Source organism: Heptranchias perlo, chromosome 8 (genome assembly GCF_035084215.1).
Source record: "Heptranchias perlo isolate sHepPer1 chromosome 8, sHepPer1.hap1, whole genome shotgun sequence".
Taxonomy (NCBI): domain Eukaryota; kingdom Metazoa; phylum Chordata; class Chondrichthyes; order Hexanchiformes; family Hexanchidae; genus Heptranchias; species Heptranchias perlo.
This window is the reverse complement of record NC_090332.1, coordinates 71,359,921-71,387,199: the sequence shown is the minus strand read 5'-3', so window position 1 is coordinate 71,387,199 and position 27,279 is coordinate 71,359,921. Positions and strand designations below refer to the sequence as shown.

General features: G+C 45.3%; 1 protein-coding gene across 1 annotated transcript in view; it reads left to right on the top strand.

Moving 5' to 3' along the window:
• The window catches only part of LOC137324683 (solute carrier family 22 member 3-like), a 48,618-nt gene extending 26,294 nt beyond the window's left edge, over nt 1–22,324 (top strand). Inside the window, exons 6-11 of the mRNA XM_067989269.1 lie at nt 4,284–4,390; nt 10,595–10,809; nt 13,563–13,671; nt 14,773–14,885; nt 21,210–21,309; nt 21,407–22,324. Of these exons, the coding sequence (XP_067845370.1) occupies nt 4,284–4,390; nt 10,595–10,809; nt 13,563–13,671; nt 14,773–14,885; nt 21,210–21,309; nt 21,407–21,467 (705 nt within the window). The 3' untranslated portion in view covers nt 21,468–22,324. The remainder of the gene's footprint in view (nt 1–4,283; nt 4,391–10,594; nt 10,810–13,562; nt 13,672–14,772; nt 14,886–21,209; nt 21,310–21,406) is intronic.
• Nucleotides 22,325–27,279: the final 4,955 nt, after the last annotated feature.

Sequence of the window (27,279 nt, the reverse complement as noted above, 5' to 3'; positions counted from 1 at the left end):
CCCGTCGGAACTGTCGATCGATGAGTCGAGCGTCATATCCCGTTCTTACTAGGGCGTCTTTCAGCGTCTGTAGGTGTCCATCGCGTTCCTCCTCGTCTGAGCAGACCCTGTGTATTCGCAGGGCTTGTCCATAGGGGATGGCCTCTTTGACGTGGTTAGGGTGGAAGCTGGAAAAGTGGAGCATCGTGAGGTTGTCCGTGGGCTTGCGGTAGAGTGAGGTGCTGAGGTGCCCGTCTTTGATGGAGATTCGTGTGTCCAAGAAAGAAACTGATTCTGAGGAGTAGTCCATGGTGAGCTTGATGGTGGGATGAAACTTGTTGATGTTATCGTGTAGTCTCTTCAGTGATTCTTCGCCGTGGGTCCATAGAAAGAAAATGTCGTCGATGTATCTGGTGTATAGTGTTGGTTGGAGGTCTTGTGCAGTGAAGAAGTCCTGCTCGAACTTGTGCATGAAAATGTTGGCGTATTGGGGTGCGAATTTGGTCCCCATGGCTGTTCCGTGTGTTTGGGTAAAGAACTGGTTATTGAAGGTGAAGACATTGTGATCCAGGATGAAGCGGAAAGGATGCCCCAGAGCATGGTACATTGGCGAGACCATGCAGACACTGCGACAACGGATGAACGGACACCGCGCAACAATTGCCAAACAGGAGGGTTCCCTCCCAGTCGGGGAACACTTCAGCAGTCAAGGACATTCAGCCACCCACCTTCGGGTAAGCGTACTCCAAGGCGGCCTTCGAGACACACGACAACGCAAAATCGTCGAGCAGAAATTGATAGCCAAGTTCCGCACCCATGAGGACGGCCTCAACCGGGATCTTGGGTTCATGTCACGCTACACGTTACCCCACCAGCGAACAAATGTTATCTGTTTTTAATATAACGGGTCAGTTGCTGTCTTTTCTATGTTTCTACCTCTCTATCTCTGTTTTTTTTTGTTTGTTGTTTTTTTTAGTGATTTGTATATTCTGAGACCTGGCAGGTAACACCTGTCTGTCTGCACACTGATTGCCTTGGCAACGGGCAGTTGAAAAAACTGTCTGTAATCACCAAGCATTGTTCTGTGAATTATAAATGCGACTTCATTTCGAGGATTTCATTTCCACATCGTTCACCTGAGGAAGAAGGTAGCCTCCGAAAGCTTGTGAATTTAAAATAAAATTGCTGGACTATAACTTGGTGTTGTAAAATTGTTTACAATTATCATTGATAAGACAATGCAGGCCTGCTGACTAAGCAAACATATGGCCCAGCAGGAGGGCTCGGCCACCTGTATCAATCTCAGTTACTAACTAATTAACCCTTTCTAACCATTTTGCATTCTGCTTCTTTGCCACGTAGGCATTTTAATATTTTACCGAAAACTGACCACGAAGGGATTCTCAGGAGGACAAGTTGATAAAGCTATTAAAAAAGCAGATGGGATCCTTGGCTTTATAAATAGAGGCATAGAGTACAAAAGCAAGGAAGTTATGCTAAACCTTTATAAATCGCTGGTTAGATCTCAGCTAGAGTATTATGTCCAAGTCTGGGAACCAGACTTTAGAAAGCCTTGGAGAGGATGCAGAGGAGATTTACCAAAATGAGGGAATTCAATTAGGTGAAGAGACTAGAGAAGCTGGGATTGTTCTCCTTAGAGCAGAGAAGGTTAAGGGGCGATTTAATAGAGCTGTTCAAAATTACAAGGGGTATTCATAGAGTAAATAAGAAGAAACCGTTTCCACTGGCAGGAGGGTCAGTAACCAGAGGACACAGATTTAAAATAATTGGCAAAAAAGCCAAGGGGGAAATGAGGAGACATTTTTTTACTCAACTAATTGTAATGATCTGGAATGCACTGCCTGAAAGGGTGGTGGAAGCAGATTCAATAGTAACTTTCAAAAGGGAATTCGATAAATACTTAAAAAGGAAAAATTTGCACGGCTATGGGTAAAGAGCAGGGGAACAGGATTAGTTGGTAGCTGTTTCAGGGAGCTGGTTCAGACAAGATGGGCTGAATGGCCTCCTTCTGTGCTGTATGATTCTATGATTCTATCTCTTACAATGCAGCATTCCCTCAGTATTGCAGTGAAGTGTCAGCCTAGATTATGTGCTCAAGTCTCTGGAGTGGCATTTGAGGCTAAAAGCTTCTAACTCAGAGGCGAGTGTGCTACCACTGAACCAAACTGACGCTTGTAGGGGAAAGAGGCAATAGGTTAGGGTGAGTTACTGTTACAATGGCCCTGAAATTCCATGGGAGCCCTCCCAGTCTCCCACCATAACTCCAGTGGGAGATTGGTGGACCCCCCCCCCCCGCAAAAAATGAAGACTCAACGTAACCCGTTTATGCCAGATTTCCACAATTTTTTGGGGGGTTCTGCCCCAGAGATATGGCAGGAGACCAGGAGAAGCCATGACGAATTTAAGGGCAAATTAGTCAACAGCTGCTTAGTTGAGATGCAAAAAATACAATGCTGCCTTTCCCTGAGATAACCAGGATTCAGATAGACATGCTAAAATGTTCAGTATCTGCATCAACTAGAAGGAGAAATGCCTTTATAATTACAATTGCTGCAAGAAAATACCTTGATGATTTAAACCAGAGTGTCTAATTTATCATCACTCAATTCAACTCAGAATTAGTATTTACGCTGCCTCTGAAACTCCTTATGTAAAACTGTGGTAGCCAGGCAGAAAACTGCATTGCAGGTGATATGTGTGGAATTTTGTGGGAATTGTCTCACTTCACCATCATTTTCCAATCTTCTCTGGCTACAGGCTTGGTGCCAGAAGATAGAGGGCTGCTAATGTTGTACCATTGTTTAAAAAGGGAGAAAAGGATAGACCGAGTAATTACAGGCCAGTCAGCCTAACCTCGGTGGTGGGTAAATTATTGGTAACAATTCTGAGGGATGGTATAAATCGCCATTTAGAAAGGCACGGATTAATCAAGGACAGTCATCATGGATTTGTTAAGGGAAGATAATGTCTGACTAACTTGATTGAATTTTTTGAGGAGGTAACAAGGAGGGTTGATGAGGGTAGCACGTTTGATGTAGTCTATGTGGATTTTAGCAAGGCTTTTGACAAGGTCCCACATGGCAGACTGGTCAGAAAAGTAAAAGCCCACAGGATCCAAGAGAAAGTGACTAGTTGGATCCATAATTGGCTCAGTGACAGGAAGCAAAGGGTAATGGTCGACGGGTGTTTTTGTGACTGGAAGGCTATTTCCAGTGGGGTTCCACAGGGCTCAGTTTGGTTCAGTGGTAGCAATTGTAATGGGGCATGATTAAGAAGTTTGCAGATGATACAAAAATTGGCCATGTGGTTGATAATAAGGAGGAAAGCTGTAGACTGCAGGAAGATTTCAATGGACTGGTCAGGTGGGCAGTAAAGTGGCAAATGGAATTCAATCCGGAGAAGTGTGAGGTAATGCACTTGGGGAGGGCAAACAAGGCAAGGGAATACACAATAAATGGGAGGATACTGAGAGGTGTAGAGGAGACAGAGGACCTTGGAGTGCATGTCCACAGATCCCTGAAGGTAGCAGGACAGATAGATAAGGTGGTTAAAAAGGCATACAGGATACTTTCCATTATTAGCCGAGGCTTGGAATATAAGAGCAGGGAGGTTATGATAGAATCGTATAAAACACTAATTAGGCCACAGCTTGAGTACTGCATACAGTTCTGGTCACCAAATTACAGGAAAGATGTGATTGCACTAGAGAGGATACAGAGGAGATTTACGAGGACGTTGTCAGGACTGGAGAATTTTAGCTATGAGGAAAGATTGGATAGGCTGGGGTTGTTTTCACTGGAGCAGAGGAGTCTGAAGGGTGATTTAATTGAGGTGCATAAAATTATGAGGGGCCTAGATAGAGTGGATAGGAAGGACCTATTTCCCTTAGCAGAGGGGTCAGTGACCAGGGGGCATAGATTTAAAGTAATTGGAAGAAGGATTAGAGGGGGGCTGAGGAGAATTTTTTTCACCCAAAGGGTGGTGGGGGTCTGGAACTCACTGCCTGAAAGTGTGGTAGAGGCAAAAACCTTCAATTTATTTAAAAAGTACTTGGATGTGCACTTGAAGTGCCGAAACCTATAGGGCTATGGACCAAGTGCTGGAAAGTGGGATTAAACTGGATATCTCTTTTTCGGCTGGCACGGACACGATGGGCCAAATGGCCTCCTTCTGTGCTGTAACTTTCTATGATTCTATAATTCAATGATCACACAACTACAAATCACCCGCCCTTTGTAAAACTAACTTTTATTTCAATTACGTGACTTACTGGTGTTTTTCAGATGATAATAGGAGAGAACAGTTCTGAAGAGATAAATAATCCTTCCTTACTGGATTTGTTTAGGACACCACAGATGAGAAAGCACACACTTATTTTAATGTACTCCTGGTAAGATCACAAATTAAGATTGTATGTGGTTAAGTTGAATGTATTACTGAATGTATAAGACACTTTTGACATTTTAAGTACAATGATGCTCTACCATTGTATACTATTTATATGACTCTTAGACCTGGGTCACGTTGAATACCATTGAATAAAAAACCCATACAGACTGGGAAGATCTCACGTTCAACTCAAGGCTGTGCTCAGTTCACCATTGTAGCAGGAGTGCTACAAGCCCTTGTGTTAGGTGGTGGAAAATCGGCCAGTCTCCACCCTTGATCACTTAGCAATGACTCCTGTTGGAAATACATGTGTGTGGATGTTGGGGGAGGACAGGATCAAGCTGTGGTGAGTTAGCAATCATGATAATAGCAGCACATATCCATGTGTATTTGATTGGAGTCCAAACAATGTGGATGAAATTAAAATAAATGGGGCGGAAGGAATCCTATTATTCAATATTGAACATGTGAAGATGTTTCTCAATCATGCATGCAGAAAAATTTGTGTAGATATTCGATTACAATAAGTGCGTGGATAGATCTGATCAGGTAATTTGCATATCATAGATAAGAGTGCAATTTGTTACTGGAAACCATTTATCTACTCAGGTATTATTGTATAATACTTATCTGGTCTACTGCAGTGTGACTCTTTTTACCACCCAATTTTGGATGGTTTAGTGGTGGTAAAAGTAGCAAAATGGGTTAGGATTAGGGTTGGTCATCAGTCAGGCAGCAGCACAGCATTGCATAAAGAAGGTCACTGATGGTCTATCCAAGCAAGCCTCATGCAAAACAAAGAGAGCGAGCAGCAGTTCTAAAGATACAAGGAGCAATTGATGGAAAACATGTGGCATTGAAAGCCCCATATAACAACCCCCTCAATTTCATGAACAAAAAGGCTTTCAGTCAATAAACATCCAGCTAAAGGGTGATGCCAATAACCTTATCATGCATGTTAATGCCTAGGAAGCCGTCATGACACTTTCTTCATGCTATAATCTACCATACAGCCTTGACTCAGAATCATGCACTAGAATGGTTGATTGATGATCAGGGATATCCCCTGCATTCATGGCTTATGACTCCAGTAAGGCATCCATCGATAAACACGGACCAACAGATAAAACAATGAAACTCATGGGACTATAGGAAGTGTGGTAGAGCAGATCAGTGACATTTTGAAGTCTTGTTTTAGATGCCTGGATAATCTGAAGGAGCCAAGTAGTACAATCTAGTAAGAGTCTCCAGGATTATTCTGGCTTGCTGCTTCCTACATAATATCACAATGCAGAAAAAGTTGCTACTTCCAGAAGCTCAAAAGGATGATGCTGATGATGAAGATGGAGAATGTCGTCCATGCCCACATCAGGAGTAAGATGCACAGGAAGGAGAGGAGGTGCAGCAAGAGAGTCTTCAACCTGCAACCAGAGAAAGGAGCCTGGAACTTATAGCCCAGTGCTATCAGTAAATAAACATTGACTAACCAAATAAACTCCACCCCACCCCCGCCCGCTGTTCCTCCACCATTCCCAACTGTCTCACAAAGATCTGCATTCCCAAAGGCTTCTGTAGCTTGCCTCCATAATACAGAAGTCACACTCTCACACGTCATCATCCAAGTCTGCTAAGTTGCAAACATCTGCAGAAATGAATTATGAAGTATGTGTCCAGATTCAATAAAGGATTCCAATAATTTCCTACACTCTAACTGCGGCTATTTCTTATCACCATGTCTACCCTTTGTGCCAGCTCCTTATTAGCACTAGCTCCTTATCCCCTCCTTTTAAGAGGTGCTCCTTGAGTGATACGAGATTAAAGAGGTGGCTGGCTAGGAAGATTCCTCTACAGCCTTTGAGGGCTGAGGTGACTCTTATCTCAATTAAGTTGCTGTTCCTGAGGGATCTGCTTCTGTCAAGGGGTGTTGGGCCCAGGTCTGAAGATCCCTAATGTGTTGGCATTGGAGGTGGGGTGCTCAAGGATGTAGGCTTATTGTCATTGTCATGAGAAAGACAACATCCGTTGCCACTCATTGCAGTCCACTGGTGCAGAGCACAGGCTCAGATATGCTACTGGTCAGTGTCATTGCAGACCGAATAGTCCCAGTCAAGTTTTGGAAGACCTGTTTGGGTTCACCCTCAGAGCATCTATTGAATCATTGGTAGCTGCCAGCCTGGAAGCCACCAATTTACAGGACTATGGGGAAAGAGCAGGGGGAGTGGGACTAATTGGATAGCTCTTTCAAAGACCCGGCACAGGCACAATGGGCCAAATGGCATCCTTCTGTGCTGAACTTCCTTTTGCTGCCTTGTTGCCGCAGAAATCTCCTGGACTGTCACTCTTTTCAGGTTGTCCTGTGTGTCATGAGAAACTCCCTGCTGTGTATTGCAGATGCATGTAGTAGACTCCTCCCACTTCTTCATCCTCTCAACCATAATCAGGGAAACTATCGCCGCTGCCTGTGCATGACCTATGCCCCTAAATCATTGTTCTTTTGGAGAGTGGGCCGTTGAGTTCTGGGTCTCTAGGCTCCTTCGTGAAGGAACAGCACTCTCCTCTCCTCCAGTCCCAGGCCCTCATGCTCACTAATGCTTGATGATTCACCCAATGAAAACCCTTCTGACTCACCAACTACTTCCTCCCGGGTGGGTGTATCTGGACTGCTGCTGAGGTCCCGGGTGGGTGTATCTGGACTGCTGCTGAGGTCCCGGGTGGGTGTATCTGGACTGCTCCTGAGGTCCCGGGTGGGTGTATCTGGACTGCTCCTGAGGTCCCGGGTGAGTGTATCTGGACTGCTGCTGAGGTCCCGGGTGAGTGTATCTGGACTGCTGCTGAGGTCCTGGGTGGGTGTATCTGGACTGCTGCTGAGGTCCCGGGTGGGTGTATCTGGACTGCTCCTGAGGTCCCGGGTGAGTGTATCTGGACTGCTGCTGAGGTCCCGGGTGGGTGTATCTGGACTGCTGCTGAGGGAGTTAAGATGCTGTGACAGAGTCGGTGAGGATAAGGCAAGAGTTGTGGATCTTGATGAGCTCGGCTGTTCCTCTGAGTGGTTTGCCTGTTCCTCCAAGATATCATCCAGCATTGCAAAAATACAAAAGCTTGCTCATCTGTGTAAACACTTAAATAACTCCTTGAAGAAATAACAGTTGAGAACATGGACGTTGCTATACCTTGACAATCCACATGAAGATGAAACGACCTGTTCTCCCCCTTGTCCTGTCCTTACCAACCCGAACTTGGCACCTTGCCTCCTATCTCTACAGCCTCTCCTGTTTGTCTGTCTACAAGTTGAAAAACTTCCTCCTTGTGCATACTCAAAGTTTTAAAGATAATATTTGTTCCTATCAAAGCTTTCCACATAAAACTATGCATACATAACAATGCTGTCTATTTCCACACAAAATTCTTCCTCCAGTTGCAGTTCTCTGGCACTGCTTAAGTGTTACTCTTTCCTTTGTGAGGAGAGAACACAGTGTTAGAGGAATCTGATTGCCAATCACACTTCATTTCAGCCAGGTGTCTGCATCCATCCCATATTTGTAATGCTTTTGAATGAACGGTTTTGACAGAGTAAATAAGGAAAAACTGTTTCCAGTGGCAGAAGGGTCGGTGACCAGAGGACACAGATTTAAGGTGATCGGCAAAAGAGCCAGAGGTGACATGAGGAAACATTTTTTTACGCAGCAAGTTGTTATGATCTGGAATGCACTGCCTGAAAAGGTGGTGGAAGCAGATTCAATAGTAATTTTCAAAAGGGAATTAGATAAATACTTGAAGGGAGAAAGATTAGAGGGCTATGGGGAAAGAGCAGGGGGAGTGGGACTAATTGAATAGCTCTTTCAAAGAGCCGGCACAGGCACGATGGGCCAAATAGCCTCCTTCTGTGCTGTACCTACTATGATACTTGCAGGTGCTGGATCTCTTTAAACACCTCTCCTTCCACAGTAGCACTGCCACTTCAAGGCAAGCAATGAGTTTTCACAGTGGTTTGAGTTAACATGGTGCACTGTTATTTCCAGAGGTTCCTGTGAATAGGTCCGTTTTTTTGCCACCTAGGTAATGACACCAAGAGGGCATGAGCAGGGGCGGACTGGCTCCCCCGACAGGGCACAGGATTCTTAAGGTAAATGGGGGGTGCCAATAGTACTGCACTATGGAACCATTTGCGGGGGCACTTGGAAAATTTCCTGATTTCCTATATGGCCAGTCCATCCCTAGACATGAGAGGGAAGTGCATGGGAAACAGTGGCTTCACTTACCTTGGCCAACTTGTGAGGTCATTCAACCACTTCCTACGTTGTGTGGCAGTTCTTCAGGTGATGGAGGTTGCACTAACTGCCTCTGCCATCTCCCTCCATAAGGTCTGAACCACTCTCATGTGGGGCATCCAGCCTCAGTCTTCTTTCTCTTCTGAAATTTATTTCTGCTAGAAGAATTTCCACTTACGCATCAGTAAATCCAGCTGCCTTAGGTCCCTCTCTGGCTCTTTTGTGAAGTTAAAGCATGATATAATTGCCAATCTCCTATTTGAGGGCCTTGTCGAGCATCTCACTAAGCCTGGCTTCCCTTAAAGTGTGATGCTTCTAACCAGCAGCCATTTTCCAAAACTCCAAGACAGTCACACATGTCACAAGATGACTATTTTCGTGCCTCCCTAATGTGAGTAGAAAAAGTCGCTGTGGACCTAAACTAGAAAAACTAATTTTATACCTGCACTGACCTTTTTACTCACATTAGCAACTGGGGCAAAAGTACCCTGAGTATAAAGAGTTCTACACCAGAGTAATTGTGAGAGAATCTCCAGAGATTTATGACACTCAACAGTTCCATTCTTCCAAGTTTCTTCCCAATCCGCAAAAGTTATCATTGCAAAACTTCTACATTTTTATTCATCTCCATATCTCCTCTCATTTAATCCTAGCTGGTTGCTTTCCATTTAATATTCATTGGCCAGTGACAAAGGAACCGTCATGTTCTGTGGGATCACTGATTATGTCTGGCCATAATTATCTCAATGTGACAGAGCTGTGCTTGAATATTTGCTCCTGAACGACCCAATGTTAATGTTATATGGACAACAATTAAAAAGAACTTGTATTGTGATTTCTCTTTATTCATATACAGAAACCAAGGCCAATCTCCATAGTGCAGGATAACCCCAAAGATGGAAAAAGTAGGAAAGAAGATGAGGTAAATCAGGAAGTAATAATTAGGTGATGCTAAGATTGGGTCTTAATAGCTCGCAAATTGCAAGGGAAGGGGCAGATTGTGTGAGGTAAAGAGTTCCATAATGTAGAGGCCCTGGGAAAGAATTTCCAGTTCGAGAAGGAGACCCTGGAGACTATTTTGGTCTCCGAGCAGGTAAATGGACGGGAGCTGAGCTGGATGAGAGTGACGACCGCCCAGAGGCATCTCAGTTTCAGGGTTGCCCCCATTCGCATGATTGAGGTGAGCTGCTAATGCAAAACCGACTCACCAAAGGCAGCTCACCAATAAGAGGCAGGAAATCAGACACTGCAGCAGATTCTTAAGGACCTGCAGCAGCAACTACAAGCACTTTCAAATCCTTTAAAGTCAAAAATCCCACAAGCTACTGCAAGGACAAAATCTCCAAAAGCCCTGCACAACTTTACCAGAGAGCAGCTGAGGGTACCATTAAATATCGCTGGAAACGGCCACCAGTGGACTTGCACCATCCATGGTTGGTGGGCAGTAACAGAAAATGGCGTTGAGGGTGGAAAATGGCTTTGGGGTCTAAATGACATTACTTGATCCATATTTGCATTTATTCATGAGGCTCCTGCCGGTTTCACAGAGGTTCTGGACGTCAGTATTAATGACCCTGGAAAATGTGAGCAGCCATAAAAGCAGTGGTAAAGTGCTGGACAAACAGCCGCTTTATTTTCTAGAGATAGAGTTATACAGCACGGATAGAGGCCCTTCGGCCCGTCGTGTCCGCGCCGGCCATCAGCCCTGTCTACTCTAATCCCATTCTGTCCGCTACTGTTCGTTTTTGAGTGCAATTGTAGCAGAAAATCACCCCGCATGAGTTGAGTTTTGATTTCAATACAGTGAGGATGCAAGGTGATTGAAGAACATGTCGGCTGTTCTATGTGTAACCTGGGCACAATGAGAGACACGGGTTCAAAGGAGCAATGGCTTTAACAATTTAGCGCTTTATTTGATTGTGTTCCATTTCTTTCAGGTTCACAAGCAGTGTGGTGTACATTGGGCTTATCTTGCGTTTAGGAATCCAGGGAAGTGACAGTTACATTGATATTTTCGTAGCTGGAGCTGTGGAATTGCCAGCAACAATTCTTGGTGTTCTGGTGGTTGATCGTGTGGGACGGCGCAGTCCCTTTGTGCTCTCCAATATACTGGCAGGAGCATTTTGTCTAATAGCAGCATGTATTTCAAAAGGTAAGTGCTGAACTATTCTATGTAGGGGAACTTATTCATGTAGGAGGAATGTTGGAAAAACTCAGGTTTAATTTGAACTTTGTGCTTCATTCTTGCTTTGAAATCATGCCCTCTCTGGGGAGTAGAAACTGTCATCTATTGTTGCCTTATTCTTAGAGTACAGTCTACAGTTTATCGTCCCATATAGTTGCCCAGCACAATGGAGGGCAGAAATTGCGAGGATCGCTGCTGGTGCTGAACCTTGCACTTTCTATGCTTAAATCACCATTACACTCAACAGTGGGACTCAGAGTACAGAGGCCTGCATACAGTATTATGGTTACTAACACCGTTCCGACTATTGCCTAGATTTTCCTGTGAAGAATGCCCAATTTTCCACCATAATTTCTGGCAATGACGGAACCAACCCCCACCCCCCCCCCCACCCATCTTTAAGTGGATATGCTTATTTAAATGAGGCAGCCATAACATGGCAATATCATCCGCCCATTTTCTAGAACTACACATCGTTTGCATTCAGCTGCAAATCATGCCTAAAAAGAGTGGAAATCGAGGATTGCTAGGTGGAGATAAATTTAAAGAGCCAAACATTGATCCTGCCATTGATTTTGGAAGTTTTTTGGGGGGTTTCTTTATGCTTCTGCCAACAACCTTGCTCCACATACTATGATGCTCTGCAAACATCCTTCTTTTAAAAGCACGACCTGCGAGATCAGGGTGACTGAGTTCTTCAGTTGACAGGTGCCATATCCTGGTGCTCTGCTCACCAATGTCCTCCTCCTCATGGTCCACGCCCAGTTCCTCCTGCCCACTTGTGCTCTGTATGTCACCCAGTGCACTCCCCTCAATCTCAAATGCCCCCAGGGTGGATGACTTTGGGCAGGTGCTTGGGAAAGTGTGTGATTGATGGCTGTGCAATAAAGTTTTTTAGCAGATCTGGAGCAGAGGGGCCTTGTTCGTCTTCTTTTCTTTGCTCCTTCCTTGGGCACATTTCGAGGAGGAAAGGAGGGGTTAGAATGGATTGGTGAGGAACAGAGTTCACATGCCACATTCAGACTGACATGAAGGTTTCATGATGTCATTTGCTGATAAGTAATGTGGTGTACAGTACGAAGAGAACTAAAATATCACGATAAACCTGCAGCTGACACCTGCCCTTCTACTTCTCTGTCTTTGACTGCCTCTATGTCTTCCCTCATCAAGAGCTGCAATCCTTATTCCTCTAAGGGGTGAGACGGCAGAGGCCTACCACCAGCTGCCCATCTCTCTCTGCTGTTATGAGTTTTCTTCTCCTTTAAAAAAAAACGCAGAAAGTGAGAATAACCCCTGGTTGCCAAACCCAGGTGTCAACAAGCAAAGTATAAAGGGGGTGATGACAGGGGATAGGAACCAACCAACTGCAATCCATGTGAAGTTTTTAGTGCAGTGCAGTCAAAGCATATAAAGATGTTAGTAAGGGAATGCTTGTAGGTGAAGGTTGGGCTGTAAAGGACCTGCAGTATTTCTAAGTCATTGATGGTTAAATCACTCAAGCACTTTAACACAATGAGGGGGAGAGGTGGTTGCAATGACAGACATATTTAGTTCCATGCATTCTTGGAAATATGGCTGACTTCTCTTACTTTGTCAGATCTGGTGAGGTGATTATACTTTTGCCGGCACTGTGTGAGGTTGCCAAGTCAGCACTGCCTGCCCTGGCCACCTTCCTGCCACTGATACTGGGCAGCTTTCCTTGCAGGTTTCCAAACAATGCCCCCCTCCTTTGCTTAACTGTATGGAGAAGCACATCCACAGCCTCACTGGTGTACCATATGTCCCTGGAAAGCTTTCAGAACTGTTAAAATCCCAGATTTCTGACAGCTCCTTTAAGCTGCTGCAGGCCTTTAAATTTTACAGCAGCAGGCACTTTTCCACCCTCCACCCCAAGTAATGAGTTCCCGATGAGTGGTGCTCCTGATACTAGGAGCTTGCTGTCATTAAGTTGATTTGATTGACCCCCTGATTTCTGATGGGGTCAACTTACTTCTCACAGCAAGTGCCAATCTCACTCTGCTATTTTTCTGCTGAATTTTTTTGTGTGAATGGGAAATTTTGACTTCTGAGTCTAAATCAGGATTTTGGAAATCTTTTGGGCAGAATTCTCTAAAATGCATCAATGTAGAATGTGGCTGCTATGTGAAGGTGCTGAGATAAAGTGAATCCTGGTTGTTAGAGGGTAAAGAGTCCACTGCGCCAGCTCCTGGTGCATGCTGGGAGCGCACATTGGGAAACTGTGCACTGCTGGCCCAGTGCCATATTGCTGAGCACAAGACTCACTTTTCTCAGGCCCTGCGACTTCAGTCTCCTGTACAATAAATAATTAGACGAAAATAGCGGATATATTTCCTGTAGAAAAACACGAAGGTAAGTTCATTGTAGGGACTATACTTGCTACCTTTTGCTAAGTCCAAAACCAAGCAGAAGGCATGTTCGGTTTGGGGCACTTGACTTCCTGTCATCTTTGCTGCTAATGAAAATTCATCAAAAACCCTAATGATTAATGTCTCTCCCGCATGCAAGTAAGTGGAAAAAAATTGACTACTGTTGGTGGTTGGTTTACATTTTAGAAATTTATTGACTGCCCAGTAAAGGTCTGACTTGATTTAAAGTGTGGGTTTAATATTTGGTGGAAGTCTCGTATCAGATGCAATTGACTGCTCTCCTATATTAGTATTCTGTATGTCTGTACCTTACTTTGTTTTCTCCTCTTAAAGATATGCACTGGCTCAAAACTGCTGTTGCCACATTGGGCAGATTTGGAATAACTATGTCGCTCAGTATACTTTTCCTTGTAACCAGTGAGCTACATCCCACATCAATAAGGTAACTAGTAAAACCTTTTCAATGATATTAAATCATATGAAGAGAGGGAGGATGTGCCAACCAAGGATGGCTGTTAAATACTCCGAGGACCCAGCCCTGACATTACCTTGGAAACAACTGCAGATTATTAGCGTGAATTATAGAATCATACAGTACAGAAGGAGGCCATTCAGCCCATTTGCTTGTGCCAACTCTTTGTAAGAGCTATCTAATTAGTCCCACCCACCTGCGCTTTTCCCATAGTCTTGCAATTTTTTCCTTTTCAAGTATTTATCCAATTTCCTTTTGAAAGTTACTATTGAATCTGCTTCCACCACCCTTTCAAAAAAAAATTCTTCTCATCTCTCCTTTGGTTCTTTTGCCAATTATTTTACATATGTATCTTCTGGTTACCGACCCTCCTGCCAGTGGAAACAGTTTCTCCCTATCTACTCTATCAAAATCCCTCATAATTTTGAATACCTCTATTAAATCTCCCCTTAACCTTCTCTGCTCAAATGAAAACAATCCCAGCTTCTTGGATCTCTCCACATAACTGAAGTGAACCAACAGAACATAACAACTTAGGTAAACAGAGAACAGTGAATGCAACACAATGATTATGTTCAAAGCATATTTGTGGTGGGGGCAGAACCATGCATAATATCATTTGTTATTGACAGATATTCCTGGGGTAAATTAGAAGGTCGGAGGGGGGAGAAGTGGGAGTGGGGGGTTTGGCAAGGGAAGAGTTTGAGATTTTGCTGGGGAAGGAAGGGAAGTAAGGTAGGAGCACTGTTTTTAGAATATTAAAAGATGAATATAATAGATGAACTTTTTTATAAAAAGACGACTTGCTTTGCTCATGGTAAATCTGAGTTGTGTGCTCTCTGTCTTTACCTGTCTCTGTCATCTTTGTGTTGCTGGTTCTCTTACTCTCTTTCCTCTTCTGGTTCTTGCTGTCTCTGTTCTCTTCTGCTTGCCTTTGTACCCCCATTTCTTTCCCTCCCTGTCCTGTTTTTTCTCTCTCTCTTTTTGTTCTTTTGTCTGCTCTCTCTCCTTTTCTCAGTAGATGGTGTGGGTGACAGTTAGTGAACCAATCATTTTATTTTTTTAAAACAGGAATTTTGGCATTTCAGTATGTTCGTCCCTGAGTGATATTGGTGGGATTGCAGCACCATTTGTGCTCTTCAGACTAACAGCCATTTGGTCTGAACTTCCTCTGATCATTTTTGGTGAGTTTTTAGAAGCTCTTAAATGAATAAATGAAAAAATATGTTATCCATTCATTGTTATCCAGTATTATTGAGTCCTTTTTTTCCTGACTAATTGTATTTAAAGCAATAGAATCATAGAATCATAGAATCATAGAAGTTACAACATGGAAACAGGCCGTTCGGCCCAACATGTCCATGTCGCCCAGTTTATACCACTAAGCTAGTCCCAATTGCCTGCACTTGGCCCATATCCCTCGATACCCATCTTCCCCATGTAACTGTCCAAATGCTTTTTAAAAGACAAAATTGTACCCGCCTCTACTACTGCCTCTGGCAGCTCGTTCCAGACACTCACCACCCTTTGAGTGAAAAAATTGCCCCTCTGGATCCTTTTGTATCTCTCCCCTCTCACCTTAAATCTGTGCCCCCTCGTTATAGACTCCCCTACCTTTGGGAAAAGATTTTGACCATCGACCTTATCTATGCCCCTCATTATTTTATAGACTTCTATAAGATCACCCCTTAACCTCCTACTCTCCAGGGAATAAAGTCCCAGTCTGTCTAACCTCTCCCTGTAAGTCAAACCATCAAGTCCCGGTAGCATCCTAGTAAATCTTTTCTGCACTCTTTCTAGTTTAATAATATCCTTTCTATAATAGGGTGACCAGAACTGTACACAGTACTCCAAGTGTGGCCTCACCAATGCCCTGTACAACTTCAACAAGACATCCCAACTCCTGCATTCAATGTTCTGACCAATGAAACCAAGCATGCTGAATGCCTTCTTCACCACCCTATCCACCTGTGACTCCACTTTCAAGGAGCTATGAATCTGTACTCCTAGATCTCTTTGTTCTATAACTCTCCCCAACGCCCTACCATTAACGGAGTAGGTCCTGGCCCGATTCGATCTACCAAAATGCATCACCTCACATTTATCTAAATTAAACTCCATCTGCCATTCATCGGCCCACTGGCCCAATTGATCAAGATCCCGTTGCAATCCTAGATAACCTTCTTCACTGTCCACAATGCCACCAATCTTGGTGTCATCTGCAAACTTACTAACCATGCCTCCTAAATTCTCATCCAAATCATTAATATAAATAACAAATAACAGCGGACCCAGCACCGATCCCTGAGGCACACCGCTGGACACAGGCATCCAGTTTGAAAAACAACCCTCGACAACCACCCTCTGTCTTCTGTCGTCAAGCCAATTTTGTATCCAATTGGCTACCTCACCTTGGATCCCATGAGATTTAACCTTATGTAACAACCTACCATGCGGTACCTTGTCAAATGCTTTGCTGAAGTCCATGTAGACCACGTCTACTGCACAGCCCTCATCTATCTTCTTGGTTACCCCTTCAAAAAACTCAATCAAATTCGTGAGACATGATTTTCCTCTCACAAAACCATGCTGACTGTTCCTAATTAGTCCCTGCCTCTCCAAATGCCTGTAGATTCTGTCCCTCAGAATACCCTCTAACAACTTACCCACTACAGATGTCAGGCTCACTGGTCTGTAGTTCCCAGGCTTTTCCCTGCCGCCCTTCTTAAACAAAGGCACAACATTTGCTACCCTCCAATCTTCAGGCACCTCACCTGTAGCGGTGGATGATTCAAATATCTCTGCTAGGGGACCCGCAATTTCCTCCCTAACCTCCCATAACGTCCTGGGATACATTTCATCAGGTCCCGGAGATTTATCTACCTTGATGCGCGTTAAGACTTCCAGCACCTCCCTCTCTGTAATATGTACACTCCTCAAGACATCACTATTTATTTCCCCAAGTTCCCTAACATCCATGCCTTTCTCAACCGTAAATACCGATGTGAAATATTCATTCAGGATCTCACCCATCTCTTGTGGTTCCGCACATAGATGACCTTGTTGATCCTTAAGAGGCCCTACTCTCTCCCTAGTTACCCTTTTGCCCTTTATGTATTTGTAGAAGCTCTTTGGATTCACCTTTGCCTGATCTGCCAAAGCAATCTCATATCCCCTTTTTGCCCTCCTGATTTCTCTCTTAACTCTACTCCGGCAATCTCTATACTCTTCAAGGGATCCACTTGATCCCAGCTGCCTATGCATGTCATATGCCTCCTTCTTATTTTTGACTAGTGCCTCAATCTCCCGAGTCATCCAAGGTTCCCTACTTCTACCAGCCTTGCCCTTCACTTTATAAGGAATGTGCTTACCCTGAACCCTGGTTAACACACTTTTGAAAGCCTCCCACTTACCAGACGTCCCTTTGCCTGCCAACAGACTCTCCCAATCAACTTCTGAAAGTTCCTGTCTAATACCATCAAAATTGGCCTTTCCCCAATTTAGAATTTTAACTTTTGGGCCAGACCTATCCTTCTCCATAGCTATCTTAAAACTAATGGAATTATGATCACTGGTCCCAAAGTGATCCCTCACTAACACTTCTGTCACCTGCCCTTCCTTATTTCCCAAGAGGAGGTCAAGTTTTGCCCCCTCTCTAGTCGGGCCATCCACATACTGAATGAGAAATTCCTCCTGAATACACTCAACAAATTTCTCTCCATCCAAGCCCCTAATGCTATGGCTGTCCCAGTCAATGTTGGGAAAGTTAAAGTCCCCTACTATTACCACCCTATTTTTCTTGCAGCTGTCTGTAATCTCCTTACATATTTGCTCCTCAATTTCCCGTTGACTATTTGGGGGTCTGTAGTACAATCCTATCAAAGTGATCTCTCCCTTCTTATTTTTCAGTTCTACCCATATGGACTCAGTGGGCGAACCCTCGGATATATCCCCTCTCACTACTGCCGTGATGTTCTCCCTAATCAAGAACGCAACTCCCCCTCCTCTCTTACCTCCTGCTCTATCTTTCCTATAGCATCTGTACCCTGGAACATTGAGCTGCCAGTCCTGCCCCTCCCTTAGCCATGTTTCAGTAATAGCTATAACATCCCAGTCCCATGTACCCATCCATGCCCTGAGTTCATCTGCCTTGCCCATCAGACTTCTTGCATTGAAATAAATGCAGTTTAATCTAGACTTCCCTTGGTCTTTGCCCTGCTTTCTCAGACCATCTGTCCGGTCATGTTCTGTACACTCTCCCTTACTGCCTTTTGTTTCTGTCACCACTTTATTTCCCACTGACTTCCTGCATCGGTTCCCATCCCCCTGCCACATTAGTTTAAACCCTCCCCAACAGCACTGGCAAACACTCCCCCTAGGACATTGGTTCCAGTCCTGCCCAGATGCAGACCGTCCAATTTGTACTGGTCCCACCTCCCCCAGAACCGGTTCCAATGGCCCAGGAATTTGAATCCCTCCAGCTTGCACCATCTCTCAAGCCACGTATTCATCTTAGCTATCCTGTCATTCCTACTCTGACTAACCCGTGGCACTGGTAGCAATCCTGAGATTACTACCTTTGAGGTCCTACTCTTTAGTTTAACTCCTAACTCCCTAAATTCAGCTTGTAGGACCTCATCCTGTTTTTTACCTATATCGTTGGTGCCTATATGCACCACGACAACTGGCTGTTCACCCTCCCCCTCCAGAATGTCCTGCAGCCGCTCCGAGACATCCTTGACCCTTGCACCAGGGAGGCAACATACCATCCTGGAGTCTCGGTTGCGTCCGCAGAAACGCCTGTCTATTCCCCTTACAATCGAGTCCCCTATCACTATAGCTCTGCCACTCTTTTTCCTGCCCTCCTGTGCAGCAGAGCCAGCCACGGTGCCATGAACCTGGCCACTGCCACCTTCCCCTGGTGAGCCATCTCCGCCAACAGTATCCAAAACGGTATACCTGTTTTGGAGGGAGATGACCGCAGGGGACCCCTGCACTGCCTTCCTACTCTTCCTCTGTCTGTTGGTCACCCATTCACTATCTCCCTCAGTAATTTTTATCTGCGGTGTGACCAACTCACTGAACGTGCTATCCACGACTTTCTCAGCATCGCGGATGCTCCAAAGTGAGTCCATCCGCAGCTCCAGAGCCGTCAAGCGGTCAAACAATAGCTGCAGCTGGACACACTTCCCGCAGGTGAAGGAATCAGGGATACAGGAAGGAGCCCTGAATTCCCACATCCCACAAGAGGAACATGACACGGCGCTGGGATCTCCTGCCATGACTTAACCCTTAAATTAGCTTAAGAACAACTACAATGTCAAGAGAAAAAAAAAGGAAAGAAAAACTACTTACCACTCCCTTTAAGGAGTTTACTCCTTTAAATTGTTCTCAATTTAGAGAATGTTAACTACACTAGGGACCTTGATTCACTAAAAAATAAACGCTACTTCCTATAAGACCAGCAGACCTTCCCTTTCCTTTTACTTCAGTTACTGTAGATAAGGAGAAATACTCACCTGAACCTACTCACCAATCAGGTGCCTCCCCTGTGTCGCGTCCCGATCTGATTCCTGACGTCACTTCGAACTCGGTCGCAGCTCGGCTCGGCTCCTCTCAGCTGTTCTCAACGCTCTGAAATCCCGCCTTTTATCGGACGCTCCCTCCGCTCGGCTCGGCTCCTCTCAGCTGTTCTCAGCGCTCTGAAATCCCGCCTTTTATCGGACCCTCCCTCCGCTCGGCTCCTCTCAGCTGTTCTCAGCGCTCTGAAATCCCGCCTTTTATCGGACGCTCCCTCCGCTCGGCTCGGCTCCTCTCAGCTGTTCTCAGCGCTCTGAAATCCCGCCTTTTATCGGACGCTCCCTCCGCTCGGCTCGGCTCCTCTCAGCTGTTCTCAGCGCTCTGAAATCCCGCCTTTTATCGGACCCTCCCTCCGCTCGGCTCGGCTCCTCTCAGCTGTTCTCAGCGCTCTGAAATCCCGCCTTTTATCGGACGCTCCCTCCGCTCGGCTCGGCTCCTCTCAGCTGTTCTCAGCGCTCTGAAATCCCGCCTTTTATCGGACCCTCCCTCCGCTCGGCTCGGCTCCTCTCAGCTGTTCTTAGCGCTCTGAAATCCCGCCTTTTATCGGACGCTCCCTCCGCTCGGCTCGGCTGTTCTCAGCGCTCTGAAATCCCGCCTTTTATCGGACGCTCCCTCTGCTCGGCTCGGCTGTTCTCAGCGCTCTGAAATCCCGCCTTTTATCGGACCCTCCCTCCGCTCGGCTCGGCTCCTCTCAGCTGTTCTCAGCGCTCTGAAATCCCGCCTTTTATCGGACGCTCCCTCCGCTCGGCTCGGCTCCTCTCAGCTGTTCTCAGCGCTCTGAAATCCCGCCTTTTATCGGACGCTCCCTCCGCTCGGCTCGGCTCCTCTCAGCTGTTCTCAACGCTCTGAAATCCCGCCTTTTATCGGACGCTCCCTCCGCTCGGCTCGGCTCCTCTCAGCTGTTCTCAGCGCTCTGAAATCCCGCCTTTTATCGGACGCTCCCTCCGCTCGGCTCGGCTGTCAATAGCACTGAGTTACCCCCAAAGTTTCTGTCTTTCTGATATGTCACAATTTTAAGGAGTATGCTGTATTTGAATACTTGCTACATTTTAAAAAATGAATTTAAGGAATTCTTTCCCTTCATTTCCTCCCTCCTTTTTTTTTAAACTTTCATTGCATCATGCATGGTTCCCCAAATGAGAACGTCTGTACGAGGTCTAGATCTAGTTCTCCACTAAAAACTGGCTACGCTATGGGACTGAACAGTGTGGGCTGACTCACCTCTTCCTTCCCTCTCTCAACCCAGTTCACATCCTGAATACAGTGCATGGAGCATACCGGGAGAAAGCTTCATCTCGCATCATCAGTACAACACAGAGTCCCAACAGCATGTTCTAAACAAAAACAAACAAACATACGGCAAATATGTTCATAAAAGATTTACAAAGTATTGAGATAAAAATTTTAAAAAGACAAACTTTGGAAATCTGAAATCAAAGAAGAAAATGGTGGAAACATACAGCATGTCAGCCAGCAGCTGAAACGCATGGGATAACCCACAGTGGTGCTGTCTATTGTGGCTGATGGTTAATGTTTCAGGTGGGACACTTCATTGAACTGGGTTCAGAGAAGGGCTCCACACAAACTGGGTGCTGCTCATCCCTTGTTGCCCTGGTGGTGGGCCTTCTTCTTGAACTGCTGCAATGATTTTGAAACAACTGACGGGCTAGCTAGGCCACTTCAGAGGACAGTTAAGAGTCAATCACATTGACCATTTCTAACATTTTTTGTTGTTACTTGCAATGTATACTTTATTTAACCTGTGATGTCCCAAGGTTAGATTTGCATCTTCTATACATTCAACTTGTCAATAAATGATGCAAGTTTCCTAGCCTAGACATGACCAATTCTAGACTCTACATAAGTCAAACAACGGAGAATACTGTAGCAAATAAAGTGCATTGTAATTGGTCTCTATTTTACTCTAGGTGCACTTGCTCTGGTAGCTGGTGGCTTGGTGCTGCTTTTGCCTGAAACAAGAGGTCTGAGATTACCAGAAACGGTAGACGAAGTGGAAAACATTACGAAGTAACTATGAATGTGGAGCCTGAACTGAGCAGGTAGCTGTGCTCGTTTTCAGAATTGTGACAAGTGGCTCATACTCTGTTCCACTTTTTATCTGCAGGCTTTATGAACACGACCGGGATGAATGTAAAGAGATGGTCAACCTCCATACTTCGGCTTAGGGAATGAAAAGAAACGTATCGGAAAAAGAAGTAGTGGCCTCGGTGTGCCAGCTCTGACATTGTTGAGTTCTGAATCAGGGCCTTGGAACTAAAAAAAGCCTTACTTATCAATCATATTACAACCAATTATCTTCATTCTGGTGGTAGAGTTTCATACGGAGAAAATTGAAGAAATTCAAGTCATAATTTTTGACTTTTTCAAATGTATCAAATGGAAATGTGTATTATTCTAAGAAAAGTAAGAAACCATTTTTTCCATGTTTGTTATAATAATGTTTGAAGTGGATGGTGATCTTAGCGTCAGAAATGTTATCATGTGATTTGGACAGAAGTGATGATTTATATGATTTTTGTATTATATAGTGCTGTTTTACCTTGTGATTCATTCTCCAGTGAAGCTGGGTTCTAGTCCATAGAATGTAGAATACACAGTGGGTTGGGGGGGTGGGAGGGATAAAATTCAACATTGGCGGGGATGCAAAACAGGTGGTAGTGGATCGGCCACTATGACTGATATGGTAAACGCTAGTGAATATACAAATTCACAGTTATAACACATTAATAAGCACATGAAGTTTAATTATGAAGTTTAACAATTTCTCAAATATAAGGAGAGCCCAATGAAAAAGTGACAGTAGTACATTTTAAAATGACAGTGTTTTACATTTTCATAAAGAAAATAGCTGGCAAAAAAGACACAATGAAAATGGTTCTAAAATCAAACAATATTAGAAGGCAAATGAATCAAAAATGAAAGGACTGAAAAATTTGAAGACGTCAAAATGGAGAAACCTAGCAAAACTAAGGTAAACCTTTTGTACGCGTTAAAATTAAATATATTCATTTTACTAACAAAATATTGCTATCTGTTTTAATTTGGGCCCAGAAGTCTGTGGAAATTTGCACAGCAAAACAAATCAGGGCACCCTGGGGTCGAGCTTCCGATGATTTCCACCTAGATAACAGTGGAATGAAATGAAATAGTGCAAAAGACCGCAGAATTTTAAGCATAAGTTGCACCCATAAACACTTTACGCCTGAGTACATAAGAACATAAGAGATAGGAGCAGGAGTAGACCATTTGGCCCTTCGAGCCTGTTCCGCCATTCAATGAGATCATGGCTGATCTGATTCTGGCCTCAACTCCACTTTCTCGCCTGTTCACAATATCCTTTGACTCCCTTGCTGATCAAAAATTTGTCTAACTCAGCCTTGAATATATTCAATGACTCAGCCTCCATCTCTCATTGGGGCAAAGAATTCCAAAGGTTCACAACCCTCTGAGAGAAGAAATTTCTCCTCATCTCCATCTTAAAGGGACGGCCCCTTATTCTGAGACTATGGCCCCTAGTTCTAGATTCCCCTATGAGGGGAAACACCCTCTCAGCATTTACCCTGTCAAGCCCCCTCAGAATCTTATATGTTTCAATAAGATCTCCTCTCATTCTTCTAAACTCCAATGAGTATAGATCCAACCTGCTCAATCATGCCTCAGAAGAAAACCCTTCCATACCCAGAATCAACCTAGTGAACCTTCTGTGAACCGCCTCCAATGCAAGTATATCCTTCCTTAGATAAGGGGACCAAAACTGTACACAGTACTCTTGGTGTGGTCTCACCAGCACCCTGTTGTAGCAAGACTTCCCTGTTTTTATACTCCATCCCCCTTGAAATAAAGTTTAATATTCCATTTGCCTTCCCAACTACCTGCTGCACCTGTATGCTAACTTTTTGCGTTTCATGTACGAGGACACCCAAATCCCTCTGTACCGCAGCATTCTTTAGTCTTTCTCCATTTATATAATATTTTGTTTTTTTATTCTTCTGAGCGAAGATCATTTCTCACTATTGTACTAATTTCATCCTTAATTAACAGAGCTACTCCACCACCTTTCCCTTTCCCTTTTTTCCGAAATGTCAGATACCCCTGAATATTCAGTTCCCAACCTTGGTCACCTTGCAACCATGTCTCTGTAATGGCCATGAGATCATACCCATTTGTTTCTATTTGTGCCGTCAATTCATCTATCTTACTACGAATGCTGCGTGCATTCAGATAAAGAACCTTTAATTTTGTCTTTTTACCATTTTTTCCTACTCTGACCCCATTTGCTGGTGCAATCTTATGTTTGTTCGTTCTGTCCCTTCCTGTCACACTCTGGTTATCCTTACCCCTATCTCTTCCCTGTACTACTTCCTTGTCCTTTCTCTTCAACATTCTAAATTTCCCCCCACCTGAACCCTCCCCACCCCCCCCCACCCCCTTTAGTTTAAAGCCCTATCTACAGCCCTAGTTATTCAATTCGCCAGAACACTGGTCCCAGCATGGTTCAGGTGAAGCCCGTCCTGACATGGTTCTGCTTTCTAATTTAGTCCCTAGCTGCTCATACTATCTCAGCAGTACCTCTTTCTTAGTCCTACCTATATCGTTGGTACTTATGTGGGCCACGACAACTGGATCCACCCCCTCCCACTCCAGGTTCCTCACCAGCCCAGAGGAGATCTCCTTAACCCTGGCACCGGGTAGGCAACACAGCCTTCGGGACTCATGCTCTTGGCTGCAGAGAACAGTATCTATCCCCCTAACTATACTGTCGCCTATTACTACCACCTTCCCTTTTACTCCCCCCAGTTGAATGGCCTTTATTGACTGAGCATTAATCAGTCAGTTGAAGAATGGCTCATTTCCTGGCAATCCCACTCCCTTGTGATGCTGGATAATGCCCTGTTGCAGTCACAAATCGCTACTGGAATGTGCTGATTGATGGGAGATTTTACATATGAGCTAATGCTAATGAGATTGCTCAGAAACTTGAGCGTAACTTCACCTCGGCAAAACAGGCGCAGTGTCCATTGCATTCTGGCCTCATTTTGCCGATTGTGCCCCTAGCAGAAACTTCATGCCACTGATATTATCATACCCAGATTTTACTGCAAAAGGAAACAGCAGTAGATCCTACCCCACCCCCATTGCAATGTTTCTGGCTAGATTGATCCATAAGTCAAGTTATGTCACTTAGAACACCAGTCACATAGTTAATTTTTCAAGAATTATTGAAAATCAATAAATTTAAATTGGGTCACGTGCACTTCACCGGCGTTTAATTTTTTAAAATAGTACATTCAAAAATTTGTGAAGCTCCTGTGCCAATTTAGTGCCATTCATTCCCTCACACTGAGCTTGATTGAAAACCAGGTGCCAGAGATAAAAGGATGGTGAGTCAACCCACTGGAGGTGAAACTGGGCTTCGGTGAAAGTGCAAAACGGGCGATCGAAGGTTTGAAATTGGGCCTCAGGCCTCATTTCAATCATTTGGGTGAACTGCCGGTGCCAGACATGCCTCCACATTCAGCTCCCCCATCTCAGAGACAGAATTTCAGGCCACTTGCCTCACCGGCAGCCCTCAGATAAGTGCGGGGGTGGGGTGGGGGGGAAGACGGTGGGAAGGGGCCCGATCACAGCTGGCAGTGGTCATCAGGAGCGTTGTGGAGAGCTGGGAGGAGCGCGCCTGCTCCTCCTGGCTCCACGTGAATTTAAAAGAATAATAATTTTACGTATCTTTTGGGTGGTGACCGCCGGGTTCACTGCATCCACGTCTTGAAAACCTGAGCGGAGCAGGCCTGACGCTCAGGGCAGCTCAAATGCGCTGAGGGGTCTTAAAACAGGCGTTAAGCCCCTCATTCGCATATTGAAGTGGGACAATCGATTGTTTTAGACGGCCTCCCTAGAAGCCTGGAAAATGGCCAAATCCAATTTTGGGTCTGACATTTCTCAGGCATCTTTGGGGCACAGGACATTGGTCTCTGAAATTGGGCCTCGTTGCGTGCGTTTTATGCCCATTAAACAGGTGCAACAAGGTCTAATTTCTACCCTAACAGAAACAAAAAATTCACATGGACACTAACACACACAGAAATTCCGCCCCCCCCACCCCCGCACTCTCTCTCTCTCTCTCTTCCAAATAGGCCTTAGAAGCCGTTGAAGAGATTCCAAAAATAAAAATGGAAACCAACAGTCTCAGAAGAGGCTTAAAAACATCAAAGATTAGCAAGACAAGGGAGAGGAAAAGCATCCTTGACAATGACATTTTAAACTGCAGTACCTCTCAGGTACTGCGCCCACTCTGACTGCAATGCTGCCTCTTTATTGATCATGGGAGAGTTTTCTCAGGATTATCACTGGAGTGCTGTGGTTTAAGTGCTCGCCTGACCCATTGCTATAAAATAATCTGGGGTTTTTGCAGTGTGAAGTAGCCAGCAGAGGGAGCTACAGGCCCACACAGTTGCAGAAGGTGATTCAAGGCTGCAGTAACTGTCGCACTTCATTTTTAGTACCGTATTCAGGTTTGGAATGGATCACCTCCACAAGGTGGCGAGATGGCACAATGTGACAGCTCCAGTCTGACATAAAGAACACAAACAACTTTTAAAAATTTCTAAATATACTTTATTTCATAGAATTTAAAGATGCACATAGTACATTGTAAATATCTCAATTCCAAACCAATACAATTCAAAACAAAATAATGCAGATCGTACACAATACAATCCCAATATTATAATTCCAACACAGTACATTTCTTATGACTCATGCTGTACAATACGAGGTGGGATGGACTTACACAGTGGCCTTTCCCCGTAGAGCCTTTGCGTAGGCCGCACCTCGCCTCAGTTTGTCTTGCAACACATACTCCTGGACCTTGGAATGAAAGACTCGGTCCTGGACAGCTCCTCCAGTTGGAAGACCAGCAGGTTTCAGGTGGGCCAAAGGGCCTCCTTCACCCAGTTGATGGTCTTCCAGCAGCAGTTGATATCTGTCTCGGTGTGCGTCCCGGGGAACAGCCCGTAGAGCACAGAGTCCTGTGTTACCGAGCTGTTGGGGATGAACCAGGACAGATATCAACGCATCTCTCTCCACACCTTCTGCGTGAAAGGGCAGCCCATCAGGAGGTAGCTGACAGTCTTGTTGCTGATGCAGCCTCGAGGGCAGCTCATGATGGTGCTGAGATTCCGTGCGTGTAGGGAAGACCGCACTGGGAGGACCCTTCTCACCACCATCCAGGCTACATCCTGGTGCCTGTTGGTCAGTTCCGACGATGAGACGTTCTGCCAAATGGTTTTCACTGTCTGGTTGGTTAACTGCCCGATCGGATCCACCCTCTCCTCTCCCTGTGGGACCCCCAGAACGTTCCGTGCTGACCACTGTATGGTGGCCTTGTGGTCGAAAGGGTTCCTCTTCAGAACTTCTCCGCCTGGGACAGGTGGTGGGGTACGGTCCAGCTGGATGGGACGTCCTGCGTCTGCTCGGCCAGTGTGGCCAGACCCAATCTTCTCAGTGTGGTGGTCAGGTAGAAACTCAGCACTTGTAGTGACACTTGGGGCTCAATTTTGAAATGGTGGCGGGTTGGCTGCGGTGGGGGGGGGGGGGGTGTCATGGTGCATGTGGCAAACCCGAATAAGCAAAACTTACCGTTTCCGATGTGATAGCATCGTAATTGATGATGAATAACGTGCTCTCCGGGTTTCGCGCCCGGCAGCTAGCCTGATTGACAAGCTGGCTGTCGTCAGGAGCTGCAACGTGAGGGGCGGGGGAGAGAAAGAGAGGGAGCAAGACATCATCCAGCACTGGAACGGAAGATCGGGGGGGAGAGAGGAAGATCGGGGGGGGGGGAGGGGTAGATCGAGGGAGAGGGGAAGATCGGGGGGGAGAGGGGAAGATCGGGGGGGGGGGAGAGGGGAAGATCGGGGGGGGGGAGAGGGGAAGATCGGGGGGGGGGAGAGGGGAAGATCGGGGGGGGGGGCGAGGGGAAGA